This window comes from Brienomyrus brachyistius, chromosome 14, assembly GCF_023856365.1.
Source record: "Brienomyrus brachyistius isolate T26 chromosome 14, BBRACH_0.4, whole genome shotgun sequence".
NCBI lineage: Eukaryota > Metazoa > Chordata > Actinopteri > Osteoglossiformes > Mormyridae > Brienomyrus > Brienomyrus brachyistius.
The window spans coordinates 17,679,449-17,693,608 of NC_064546.1; the positions used below are offsets into that span (position 1 = coordinate 17,679,449).

The following is a 14,160-nucleotide window of genomic DNA, read 5'->3' on the forward strand; positions in this document are numbered from 1 at the left end:
GTAGCGCTATCGCAGCAGGTAAGTGACACGCTGCCTGCTTTGTTTCCAGCTTGCGGCCATTTTGTCCGTGTTTACCTGCAGGCATAGCGACTGGCTGCATTCATACCCGTTTCATGTGGGGATTGAACCTGAATTTCGCCCCCTAGTGGTGGCAGATCGCATGCACGTGCGGCGTTGCCCCCTCCAAGTTATTAAGGCACGTTCGCATTATTGTCTGCCTAAGAAACCAAATGAGCTAATCAGACTTAGGACCAGAAATTAATTAATGAGCAAAGCTAGTAGCCCCGCGAAACAGCTGATTTTCAGACCCAAAAACGTTTTCCAGACTCGCCGCTGTCGTAGGCCTACTGATATTGCCCATCTCCCATATCTCGCTTAGGAGTTGGTTATATAACATCATGAATCACGGAATATGCGCATGACATGTAGACATTTAATTTATTCATTCATTATTCATTGGTAAAATAAAAGACTCGATTTCCACTCATCATTTAGTTATTTGAAGTCATTTGTCTCATCACTCATTCACTATAAAGAAAATTATGGATTACTTTGGATTGCTTCTGAACGGATACATTCCTGTATAATTTTTGTAGCTGGTGACAGTCGTTTTACATTTTGGTGAACATTTAGTGCAATATTGCTAGCCTTTCTCAGTTTCTGCACCCGGAAAAAATGCTATCTCCGCACATGACGCTTGGAACCGTTTTGTTGGTCTTTACAAGCATGTAGTTGAGTCATTCTGCGTCTGGAGTGGGAGAGCGTATCACAGAGCTTGGAGGGCTTAAATTATTAGTCACAGCGCCATAAGTCAGCACGTACAACCCCACAGGCTCATTAAATAACGCATTTTCCTCGTGATTTATTTGCTTTTAATTTTTTTTCCACGTTTCTTAATTGTTCTTTTCACCTGCAAAACAGTTTGTCACACAGCCAAATTTAAAAATTCGAGAAACCATTTTCCATATAAAACAATATTTTAAAAATGTGCAACATGAAATTGTATATAAGGGTTCAACTTTTACTAAATGGCGTAATTAGATATATTGTATTATGTTCAGAAATATGTCAATAATTAAGAAAAACAAAAACATTTTTTCACAAATATTTAATGACTGGTGTTATTTTAACAGGGGATAATTATTTACTAGGTAGGCTAATGGCAAGCTAATCATGGCATAAACCAATAAATAGACATTTATTTGAGGGAGGCTGAAAACATTTTAGGGAGGCTAATATATATATATATATATATATATATATATATATATATATATATATATATATGTGTGTGTGTGTGTGTGTGTGTGTGTGTGTGCCACACATGTGTGTGCCAGGAGGTCTCCACTTATTTAAGGGGGTCCAGGGGGTTGCATTGGCTGGTGATTTACACCCATGGTCATCACAGATGAAGGATCTTATGTAATGGGATGGTGAGTCCAAACCTGCTGTGTAATTGAATTTCTGTCTGAATAATCCTATGTGTCTTTATGTCATTGATTTTAAACAGTCGCACAACCACTCCTAATCCCCCAGGGGACCTGAAAAACATCTTCCAGGTTTATCAGAACGTCGCTGGTGTCTCGGCTTGTCTGTTAATGTCATGAATGATCATAACATCTAAAAAGCCAATTAACAGTGAAAGCCAATGAAAATATTTTCTTTGTTAATTTTGTCATTTTTTAAAAGAAAACAAAATCACTTGTTCTGTCACTGGGGTTATAGTCCTGTTTTGACCGTCTTTGATCTTTCTGATGAAATATTGTCTTTATTGGGAGTACCTTACTTGAACGTTTAAAACAATAGGCTTTTCTATCTCAGTTATTCAAAATGCCCCTTCATTGTTTCCACAAGAACATGTTCGGTTTTTGCAAAGTGGGATATGAAGGTGCCTTAAAATGTATTTTTTGTATATTTTGAAATATGTGTCTGTAAAAATTATTGGTGAAATGATTATTTGAAAGTGATTCCTTCATTAAAAACAGACACATTGAAATATAAATTCAAAATAAATTTATGACAAGATGAATGCCTGATGTTATAGCACCAGTCACAAAGCATTGCATTTTACATTACAATAAGTCTATTTAAAAATAGTTGTATGATGTATGTATTAATAGACATATTAAGGTGGTTTACTTCAGGGATTGATAGAACCTCTCTGTGGCTTATTATTCAGATGCATTCCACTGAAAACATGCGATTGCTTGGGGCTTCTCTTGTCACTGATATTAAGTAGTCAATTCCGTGACTTGTTTGGAATCTGAACAGACGGTTCCGGTGTGTGACCAGTAATCGCAGGGCACCGAGTTTTTACGTCAGTCCTGATAAGATCATTCTTTTGTCTTTTAGCCATATTTTCCGCTGATAAAAAGTCTTTGGTTTCCATGGCGTTTCCTTACATCAAAAATGAGGAACTTGACCGAGTCTGTCTGCCCATGTTTTCTGGCCAGGTAAGTAGCCACACAGTAAAATTGCAGGGTTGACCGCCCCCCCGCCCCCCACTTAGACAAACAGTATTCTCAGAGGACCTATGTTGGATGCCCTATGAAATTTATTTGTGTCTGGCAAGAGTATAGGTTTGGCTTCAGCAGTGGAAGGGGCTTCTCCCCCCCCCCCCCCCCACATGTGGTACTCCCACCATATTGGACAGAGACGTCTCCGTTCGGTTCATGCCCAAAAATACGCCCGTGGTTTTTCGTCATGGGCCTGAACCAGGGCAGCTACTGCAACATTTCTCTTCCAGTGCTGAGCTGCCTGGGAAATTGATCCAGATCGATAATATTATCGACAATAATTTAAGTATCTCTGCCTTGTACTCCAGCAGGTGTTCATTCTGCATTCTCTTTGATTCTTGCTGTATAATAAGCCCTTCACCCTCCCTGGAGACAAGGAACAGGTAGTTCACCCACTGTATTGTGCAGTTAAAATATTTATTCCGTGCATTTGTCAACAGTGCTGTTGCGAAAGCTGGATAACATGATGAAAATGAACTTACGCATCTAAATTACAAATACAAATGCTGCTGTAAACTTGAGTCATACCGAGTTGAATGTCAATGCTAGTATGTGTTAATGAAGAATTCCTGTATCCATAATCAATGCAGAAAGATGCACAACCCAGTGCAAGTTTAATCTTTTGTGCCCCCTTCCCCAAGTGCACCCAAGTGCAAGTGCACCCCCTACTGGTCAGATAAAAATGCAACGTGATATTGTAAAGTTATATTTGAAAATGTGGCTTCTGTTAATCATATCAATGTGTAATAATAATTTAGTGTAAATATATGTACTATGTTTTTTACAAATGTATTTATCTGAATGGTAACTGGTTGGGATACTCTCACCTTGCACCATCCTTCCACGTCCATCCCCAATGCTGGGATCTAAACATCATTTCATGTCTGGAACTTGAAGCACTGCCCCATCCCTCAAGGAACCAGGGGCTTCTCTTCTTGGAGAACATCTTGATGCTCCAATACACCCAGGACTCATATGACAGCATTTCAAGAAGGACTAAAGCTGTTCTGAAGGCAAAGTATGGTCCTGTTCTTTGTTCTGCCTTAATATATTTAGGTGATTCTCAGGATTACCTAAATATAGGAGAACTTTGGTCAGCTGGCTGGAGTGAGATTTTCAATTCGAGACAAGTCTGCACACGCATTTACATGCATGTAACAGTTTTATTACCTTGTAAATAGTCTGTACTACCCCAATGCTTTTGATGTAGCTCATTTTAGTATTATAATGGAATAATACAGATTTGCTGTAAAATGTCAGGCCAGATGTGTGAGAGTTGGCAGGCCTGGTCTCTGTTTTGTCCACCTACTGTATGCTGCATAGCACTTACATTGATTTCAAATACAAGATTAGGCATTAAGGGCGTGTAGTGTTGGTTGTGTATGGATTGAGAGTGCTGTAGTTTAAAGTGCTCTAGCAGTGGTGTGCCGTCTCCAGTGATGAACCTATATATACACCGCAGGCCTGATTGTTTCATGTGTTGTTTTGTGTCGTCTAACGTCGTGAGGCTGATGTCATTCTTTACTGCGTATATCCACTCTATTCTGATGAATTTATTTATATAAATGTATGATTATGTTTGGTGGGACTTTATTATTCCTGGTTGATTTAGACAGGGTTTAAAGTTGGTCTGGTAGTGACTTTGCATTGCTTGTTAACTGACATTTCAAATGAAAAATGATTAATTTAATAACCTACATAGCTTTACACAATGCAGAGTGCAGAAGAACAAAACAAGGACAGGCAGGTATTCATTCGATCGTAGGCAAATAATAACGCTTCACTATTGACATTAATGCAACAAATCAGATTAAATATTAACCAGATGACTTTTAAAGGGACACAGCCCAGCAGTACGTATGCCGCTCACACCACATGTTAGCTTTTCAACTACGCAAACTAAACTGACACAACAGGAATCCCATCTGCTCTTTTTAAAAAATGCTGCCCTTCGTATCAGAATCTCGGAAATGACTTCCTGTTGGACCCAACCTTTTCATTCTGAGAGCCGAAACCCTGGGGGGTGGGAAGAGGCGTGGTGGCGGAAAGCGGACGAGAGCCGAGCGGCACGTTTAACTCAAAGCAGCGGACTGCTGGCAGCGCGAAGGCGCATGCGCACAGGCCGCACCGCTCCAGCCAGTAACATCAGCCCACTGGTTCGGTTTGAGCTCCCAGCGCTGAGACACCGAGCGAGACGCACTGAACGGACCCGGGTTCCCTCGGGTAGGTTCGGTTCTTAAGGAGCCCCAGACCAAAGTCACCGAATGTGTTCGAGATCTCACTAAAATTTAAAAGTTCGAACGATTTTTAAATTAGGTAAGTAAAAGTAACAGATTTTCACATACTTTGTTCGTAGCGTTGTCAGTGCATTTGCTTTTTAACTTAATGTTAATAAATTATCTTAAACTGCTCGGTGTACAAAGGCTGCGCAAGCGACTGTAGCTAGACATCGGATCTTCTTTTTAAAGTATTCATTCTTTGGTGTATGACTTAAGTGTTTATATTAGAAACTGGGCGCTTACATATAAACACAGCTTCTGAACAACTCCTCTGCTTTCTTGGCTCATTTGTGATCCGTAGAAAAAGTTTGACTTCAATCTGAACACTCAGGTTGAAGTTTTGCGACGTGAATCCTTTTGCCTGCAATACTCATTATTGCCTAGGTGTTGAAAAATGCCTTTGATTTCAGTATTTACTGTTCTCTTGGTTTGCATAGATGTTTGCATGCAGCATGTTGCACTTTTAGTTCTTCGCTGAAAATAGAATAAAAAAACGTTTGATCAGAAGTGACACGCAAAATGGGCAGGTAAGTTTGTGTTTTAGCTTTGTGGCTATAAATTCGGGGGAAATCGTATGAACAGATGAGGATTTTTTTGGATCGCTGTACCTTGCAGCCTTCTTACGGTTTTGGTTCCGATGTCAACAATTTTGGAAGGTGCTAAAATTACTTATGAGTTTGCGAAAGCTTTAACTGTTTAAAACCCAGCAGGGATGGCTTCTGTGGGCTGACAATAAGATTAATACATTTTTCCCCTGTATTCTCTTATCAGTGTTAAAAATTTATCTTGCAACGATGTCATTGGTGCCATACTTGATTGTCTCTAAGCAGACTCGTAAACCAGTTACTAAGCCCCTGTGGTTTAAACATTAAACACAGATTAAATAAAATGTACCTCATTTCCAAATTAAAGATGGATGCAAAAACGGGAAATGCAAAATCAAGGATACTATGCAAATGTGCGGCTTACCTGCAGCATGACCTTCTAGGGCCAGCAACTGGAACTTCGCAGAATCGGCAGAAGGGAACATTAGGATGTGTTATCCACGCCCCAGAAAATCAAAGTAATCCCAACCTGACGTGTTCTGGTGTTCACAGCTCCTGAATTCCCCCCCCCCCCCATGTGGTATTTGCTCCTGTATAAGTGTGACACTCTGTGATCACTCTGCCTTTTGGCCACACCTACTGCAGACCGATGTTTGGTGCAGGGCTGAGCAGTTGACCGCACCTGTGGCTTGCAGCCGTGCCCATTGCGGTGCTGAGCCCTTGTCGCTAGCGACTTCCGCGCTCCAGTTTGGCCCGTTACGACATGACGGCCTCGTCAGGTGTAACCGCCGCTCCAGAGGGAGCTTGGGGCGGCGAGGCAACGGCACCTATGGGAATGAGGCGCGGCCAGATGTTGCAACGGTGCAGGGCGCAGGAATGTGTGACAAGGGCTGGGTGACTTGTGAGTCCTGCCCCCCTAGATCTGTTCACAGGAGCACAGCTGGGGAGGCACCCAAGTAGTGTTTAAGTGTGGCTGGGTGAATATGCGGTGTAAATTCCTCAAAGGACCTTGGTGGGCTTTAGCCATGCCAGGGAAGCCTGGTTGGTGGCGGGGGGTCCTGTTCTGACTGTACTTAGACCGCCAGGCCCTTTAACTGTTGCGGTGCTTATTGAGTTTGTGGTGTATGTTGTGTGGCTGTATACATAACAAGGCCTCGCACGCTCGCTGTGTTCACGCCCAAGTTGCTTGCATTATTTTTTCTTACCCCCTGGTCTTAACACACTGCCCCCTGCTGTTGTCACTCCTCTCGCACAAACGCAGTTCTACCGCAGGTCAGCTGTGACCCCATGGAGGTGGGGGGGGGTTGTGTACACCTGTAACTCTGCCAGCTGCCCTTTGGTAACGATGACGGGGGGGGGGGCTTGTTGTGTTCCCATTTTTTTTACCCGGAAATTTTGTCTTGTGTGATCATCTGCTGGATCTCTGCATTAAAGGCAACAAACATGGAAGGGAAATAGTTGTCAAAACCAGCCTGAGGCATTATGACTAGATTTGTCCCACCAAATAGATTTTCCTATTCTGTTGATTTGCTAGAATTGTGTCACGCAGTGAGGATGGGGTGTGGTTTTTGGAAGGGCTGCAGCTGTGGGTGTTTGACTGGGAGTTGTGGCCGGCCCAGTTCCTCTCTGTGGTATGGCAAGCGGGAGCTGTGACGCAGCGTGCTGGGGGCGGGGGGGGAGTCACTTGCGCACCGTTTCCTGACTGACTGGCAGATATAGGTTACTCTGAGCGGGTGGGGATGGGCCTGTATTGTGTCCTGCCACAGCTTATCGCTCTCCCAGGATCAGACAGCGAGAGTGCGGCTGTTCGCCATGTATCCTTCATGCTAGGTGGCTAGTTAGTAGGCAAAGTTTTCAGAATACCCACAAAATTACTTTCAGTTCAGAGTTTCAAAGGTTTGTTTATCGTGCATAATTCTACTGAGAACAGTGTGCAATTCGTAGCCCCAGACTAGTTAAATAAGACAGAGCCAGGGCATAACATAAAACAAAAATTAGACATTAAGTATTAATCATAAATATTTGTGGAGGGCAGAACTGGCAGTAAGTGTAGGTACACATGCATGTGAGGGTTAAGTAGACTGTGGAGAATGTTGGCATGCGAGTCCGAAACACTGCCCTCATTCACGATCCCAATTGCCTGAAGATAGGCCAAGGAAGAGCTGCTTTCTGTGCTTGCCGTACCATCCGTGCATACAGCCCGATTTTCCTTCTCTTGGTGCAATTGGCTTAATTTGCATTTTTCTTTATTTAATTAGAACAATTTCCTTACTTGTCCCACCCACCCCCGAGAGCACCAGTGATGCAGATCCTTTCAGCGAAAATCCACCCTTTGCACAAATCGAGTCTCGCTTTCCTGATGTTCTGGCATGTTTCATCTGTCCCGAGCTCCTGGGTCACCATGGCCCCATAACCGCGAAGTAGCACCACCGTGATGGAGAAACCGTAAACACACAAGGCAAACAAGTTGGCTTATGCTGCCCTGGTTCTGTACACTGTAAGGATTTTTTTCGCTGGGCTGCTGAAATGAGTGGAATTTGTAGGGGACCTGACGGCTGCAGTGGTCATTGTAGTAAGAAAGCTATAAACCCCCCATTGTCACAGAGTGAGACTGATGGCTCCCACTTCGGGGGATGGGGGGGTGGTAGTGCTTTCAGATGAATGTTAGCCAGGGCGCTGCTTTAGTATACAGTTCATTAACTGGCCTTGTATGTTTTGCGCAAGATGTGCACACTAACTAAACTACTTATCTGTGAATTCATAGATAAATAATAATACTAGTAGTTTTCAAAAGTGAAAGTAAAATATTCCAGCAGGCAATAGGTGGCCGTTTACAAAGAGGCAGGAGGTTCCCATGCAGCCAGACCTAACCCCAGCCCCTGCGGACGTGTGGCGGAGGGGGGTCTCTCCAGAGCTTCGGCAGGCCGAGAACGCAGCTTTGCTCAGTGTCAGTTCCAGCTCAGCTCAACCCTGTCTGTGTTGGCCATAGGAAGAGCGTTGGAATCACTGCGCCGCAGAAAGAATGAGCCAGAGAAGCTTTCTGCTGGGTCGTTCTGGTGAGCAGACACTCGGCCGGAGGAGAAACCGCGTGGTCCTTGTGGAATAGCTATTTCGGCCTATGCACTGTAAAGGCTATATAGCTAGTAAGCAATCCTAGAAAGCATCACATCTCCCTTTTACACCAATCTACTGATTTACCCTGTTTTTTGGGGTAGGGAAGTCATTAATATGTGTTGTTCTTGACAGCTCCTCTGGGATTGCTAAACAGGCACAGATTCCTGCCATAGCTGCAGATGTATTAACTCTCCTTATGATAGTTGCTTAGTTTCTCATGCTAGGAATCTGTTCCATTTCAGCAGCAAGCTGCTAAAGACTAGGAGCTTCCCAGCCATGAACCCGCCTCCACTATGTTCGGGATGGTCACTAGGACCATGGTTTGGTTTTATTTTTGGAGAGGGGCCACCCATGGACCAACTGTAGCCCTCGCCCTGCGTTCCATCGCCCTGCGTTCCATCGCCCTGCAGAGATCATGCAGAGATTAACCATCGTTCGTTCTTTGACATTTTTAAACATGACGGCATTGTCACAAATCTCGCCAAATTCCCTCCTTGCTGGCTGACATTCATTATTCAGTTTGTTTGGAATGAGAAGGGAGCTGTGCCTTCAGGAACTGAGGGTCACGTGGATGTTCTCCAGTGATGTCCCAGAAGGCGAGGTTAATTATAATACCCTTACCGACAAGGCAATTGAGGATTTAATTGTCCGGAATGTGTAGTGCAGACTTGGTCTGGGTTTGATGCTCTTCATAGAATATTGATCAAAGATGGCTTTTAAAGGCCTCTCTCGTGCTTTGAAAAAATGTCATGTGACCACTCCGACCAAAATAGGCCCCTTTGCTTCAATGCAGCTCTTCATGCTGTAGGTGCTTTTTCTCATCAGACGTGATCGTTAGTATGGGAGACGAGAGCCTTTTGAGATTGGGTGATGTTGCCAGTTATACGAGTGAGATCTGGAAGCTCGAGGCACTTTGTTTAGAAGACTTTCCTAGAAGCGTCTCATGAGCTGATAGGTAAAGCCATCAAGGCCATCTGGAATTCCAGAGTTCTTGTGCAATGGGAGATGGAAGCGATTACTTGCAACCGTGCTGTGGTCTGTGTGTCGTTTATCTCCACAGCACCCTGCAGTGCCTGGGGCTGAAGGTGGTCTTTATCAGTCCCATCTTCTCAACTCCAAAATGTAATTGGAACCGTGGCCTTGATTTTGATGATTCCTTATTAGGTTCCCATGTGAATATAAAGGGAAGAAGGTTGAGCAGCTTATTGAAAGTGTGTGTCCTCGGCTGGCCTTGTCTCAGCGGGTGTTGAACTCTGGATGGATCTTACTCCAAGGGTGTTGTTTCCCCCCATCCCCCCCCCCCCACTAGAAATAAGCCAAGATTCCTCTGAGTGATTTTCCTCTTGCTACTCAACTTCTGAAACAAAAATCCAGAAACTTCTCTCATCTATAATGTGTCCACACCTTTTGTTTACTGACTACTAAGGAGGTGGTTCTTATTGTGGATGAGTCAAGGAGAGGAGCAGGTGCTTACTGACTTTGCTGAGACATACAGTGATTCCTTACAGTGAGTCTCTTCTGGAGTCCTTGCCTTCCTATTGGTTCAGTCTGCAGTTTTGAAAATGTGACCTGAGTTTCCTCGAAAGGGCTTCTGTTAGGTGACGTCACCATGAGGATAAATATCATCCTTTGGGGGGACAAGCTTGCTTTTCTTGGAAAGATAAACTGTACAGCATGGGGGGGGAGGTCCTTTGTTTTTTATTTTTAGGTCAGTTTTGTTTGCAGGATCGTTTACAACTCATTTTAAACTGGAGAGATGGATTCCCAGGACAATGGAGTCTCCCAGGACAAGGAAGTGTGTCTCTCTTATGAAACTGCATTTATATTCGATGGCATTTAAACTCAGGAATCGTTCGTTTTTATCTGCTGACTTTTATTAAGATTTCGAAAGGTTTGAAATCTTATTAAAATACTTGCTTCTTGAACTTTGACATACTCTGTTAGGTGTTTATGAGAAGTGATTATGGGGTGTGCAGCAAGTCTGTAGCTTGTATCACCTTAAAATCGGTGCTTGTTAAAACAACTTTTTGTGGAAGTGATGGATGGATTTTTCCACACGTTGGTAAATGGAAGGGGTGCATCCCCCACTCATCGCTGGTTAGTTATTTTTACTTACTACACATTATGTCTCACTGATACCTATCGGTTTTAGCCTAGTAAATAGTCTGGGTGTTTAATCCTTTGTTTGTCTTGGGTGAGTTTGATGTCTTATCAAGGAATGGTTTCTGCCTGTGTTGGGCAATTTTCATGGCGTTCCCAGTGATGTCATTTCCTGTCTGTGGTAGGTATGCTGTCTATGTGACCTACCTGAACCCTGTTGCTGCTGTTGTCCAATCTTCTCCACATCCGTCTTTGTTGTGATTAACATTAGATGTTCCTTATCTCCTTGTGACCAATGACTGCTTTGACTTGATTCAGTGCCAGTGCACTGGCAGGAGTGTCAGGGATCTGTGGTCCACTTTCTCGCAGACGTGGTGAAATTCTTCAACCAGAGCCTACTTATAGCAGGTCTAGGCTTTCCTGCTGTCTCTCAGGATAGGTCCGCCCATCCTATTTGTACAGCCTATCTTGTCCGAACCCACAACATTCTGGGTGACACTCTTTCTTTAGTTTTTTTGGTTAAACCGTTTGCTCACCCTGTCCTGAAAAAGCTGACCAGCCCAACAGGGAAATGGACTCTCCAGCATGAAACACCGGCAGAATCGTCTTCCTGACCCTTGTCAGCTTGCTGTCAAACCTCCACGACTGTTTCCCGTGGAGTGTGTCGAACTGGATGGCGTGGCGTTTGGCGCAGCTCACGGCCTGGCCTGTGTCCTCAGCTGCGGGGTGAGAACACTCCTCTTTAGGGCTGTCTCAACTCGCACATAAATCAGTATGTTAGCGGTGAAATAAAGTACAAATTGTACAGTCAATTTAGCCTGATTCTCTCTCTATCTCTCTCTCTCTCTCTCTCTCTCTCTCTCTCTATCTCTCCCTTTCATCTCACATCCCGGGCGCGTCCATTCTCATCCTTCTCTCTTTTTTTCCCCCCTTAAATTTATTGCTTCATCTTTCCACTGTCAGTTAGAACAGCCAACAGGGAAATGGCCGATGCCGAGTTGGGCCAGATCCAGTTGGGAAGTTGCTCTGTGCTGAATATGTTTTTTTTTTTTTGCCTTCTTGGTAATGTGCTTGTTCAAAGATAAGGTAATGTTGTCAGTGAAACTGAAACCTTAAGATTGGCTGGAGCGTCACTGGGTCATATCGCGCTCTGCAAGATTATCTGATTTGCTTTTTCTTCATAATCTCATGTTAATTATGCAATCAGTCTTCGTCGTCTTAATTTGGCTTCTTTTTTTTTTTTTTTTTTGGTACCTGCTACATTCGACACAGCTCACAGCTGTGTCCTACAGTCTGAAAACGGTCTCTCATGGCGACCCAGTGGAACACGATGGGTGCTTGGGCCTTGCAGTTTGATGTTCTCCTGTGCTGACCTGGTGGGCTTGCAGTGGTGGTGACCTACCCTGACAGGTTGAGATTTTGCAGTTGCGTGTCCCTGCTCGCGCTGACTGCGCTTGTGTGAGTGCATGCGTGCAAACCCCCTCCTGTAACAGGACCTGATTTATAAGCGCAAATCAAAGTGCAGCCCCCAGTGTGTCGCATTGTCCATTGTACGTGGTACGCGCGCGTGCTAGGCGTCGAGAGGTAGAGTACGACCGCCCGCTAGACGACACTGGAGCCCTTTGTGTCTCAGCTGTGCCTTTGGCCAAGGCTGGATTCGTTCGGTCCTGTTTGTTTACTGCAGTTGCCCAGCGATGTCACTTGGATCCTCTGGTTTGGCTCCGCCTCTGTGTTAAAGCAACTGGCTCATGAGGACTGAGGCTGCCCCAGACCAGTGGTCCCTCCTTAGAGCCCTTACTGCACTCCCATCATACCATAGACGTATAGGAACCCCACCCCCGGGGGCCTAAATGTGCCATGGTCCAAATCACAGGAGATAACTGATCTGTCTCCTGCCTGTTTGGGTTGCAAGTAGAACCCTCTCAGATCATGCCAGAACCTGCTGAGCTGGTTTTGCTATGCACCGCGGTAGGGGTGCGCGGTACATATGTGTCGTCATTGCCGGTGTGATTGTGTGCTACAATATGGATTTACACTATACCGATAACACCGCAAGAAGTCTACAGCCGAATTATACAACAGCTTGTATAGAAAAAATAAAGCATTTCATTTTCTTCAAAACTTCAATTGAAATTTGCGTCCCTGAAGCAAGCGAACAAATTCAAAATAAATACACAAACAAATCACTTGGTTACATACTTATTCGCTAAATCGATGTATATAGGCGCCAAAGCCTTCATGCAAGGTGCGGTTTAAAAGGCACAACTCCTCAGTTCACATTAGAACCTCCGTTTCCCATGTCGAACTACTTTAACCGCCAAGCAAGACGAACTTTGGCGTATGTAGCAGTTTTGTTTACGTTAATGTGCCATTAGTGTTAATAACAGCAGCGGATCAAATGCCTGCAACCAAAAAGCTGTAATGTTCCTAATAGAGTTGCTGCTCTGTCCTGAAATTGTACACCTGAATGTAGTGTATATATATTTTATAAATTGTTGGATAAATGGACAGTTTATTGGTGACTTCATGTTCATCAAAGTTTATGTTATTAAATTAAACTTTATACAGTTGTTATACAAATCAGCTCAGATGAAAGAATTAAAAAACAAAAATCTTACGGCAAATCTATATTCTTCCATTATGAACCTAAAATGAGCTATATAAAAAGTGCGGGAGTAGTTAATTAAAAAATAGCTTTACAAAGTAAAATTAGGCGCGTGTTTTATTCAGTGATCAAAAGAGAGATTTGTATTATAGAGCAGGGATTCTCGCTCCAGTCTTCGGGGACCCCCCCTCCCGAGACAGTCCACATTTTTTCTCTCTCCCAGCTCTCAGGGAATTTGGGAGAGGGTAAAAAACCATGAACCGTCTGGGGGGTGTCACCCGAGGACTGATGTTGAGTGACCAACACATCCCCGTATAGTTGCTTTGCAGAGATCTGCAGAAATGGGTCCACCTACTGGCAGGATTAGGCGGTGCAGCTTGAGCCCTCGACCATTAGCTGTGGGGCTCCCCCGTAAATGACAGCCAAGATGATAGCTAAAATCAGCCACATGCGCAAAATTTTAATGGGTTTCATTTTAATGGATCGGGCCAGCAGGCAGGGAGGGGACGGAGCGCTAACTCCTGGATCGCTTTCAAATAGCTGAGTAGGATGATCCGACACCCTGACTGGTCTATCCATGCGTGAGCTGATAATGGATTGATGGCCTCCGGACGGTTTGTGACAGTTTGTTTTTGTAGTGGGTTCAGCATGGACGGGTGACCGGTGGACACCCAGTATCCCCAGGCCGCGGTTAATGGCTTCGCAGAGTGCAGGAGGCGGGGCTGAGGAAGCAGGCAGGAAGTGGCGAGCGCGGTCATTAACACTGAGCGGAAACGGGACACAAAGGAACAAGCGAAAGGGCTCGGCTGGGAAAGTGCGGTCAGACCACGGACTCGGCCTGGCTTCGCTGTTGGCAGACAGACCTCAGCCTTTGAGTCAATTGGGAGGGGTGGTCTCTGCACCCCATTTGAGTTTTACAGCCTGTGAGGAAACAGGATGCAAAAAAGCTTGAGGTTCTCCCCCCTCTGCTCCCCTCATCAATCTTCCGGGCGGGGGGGGGG

At 44.5% G+C, this 14,160-nt stretch overlaps 1 protein-coding gene and 1 long non-coding RNA gene across 7 annotated transcripts in view; one reads left to right on the forward strand and one right to left on the reverse strand.

The window, feature by feature from the left end:
* The window catches only part of LOC125708055 (uncharacterized), a 12,842-nt gene extending 4,767 nt beyond the window's left edge, over positions 1-8,075 (reverse strand). The window contains exons 1-3 of one of the 3 annotated variants that reach the window (XR_007382408.1): positions 5,765-8,075; positions 3,344-5,269; positions 1,999-2,882 (exon numbers count right to left, since the gene is read on the reverse strand). This is a non-coding gene — a long non-coding RNA (uncharacterized LOC125708055). Of the gene's footprint in view, positions 1-1,998; positions 2,883-2,916; positions 5,270-5,764 lie in introns of those variants that run through there. The other 2 variants (XR_007382409.1, XR_007382407.1) reach the window with 2 other exon arrangements.
* LOC125708051 (pleckstrin homology domain-containing family G member 3) overlaps positions 4,487-14,160 on the forward strand; it is a 51,744-nt gene continuing 42,070 nt past the window's right edge. For 2 of the 4 annotated variants that reach the window (XM_048975545.1, XM_048975546.1), the window contains exon 1: positions 4,487-4,739. In XM_048975545.1, the coding sequence (XP_048831502.1) occupies positions 4,487-4,739 (253 nt within the window). Of the gene's footprint in view, positions 4,833-9,972; positions 10,552-14,160 lie in introns of those variants that run through there. The other 2 variants (XM_048975549.1, XM_048975548.1) reach the window with 2 other exon arrangements.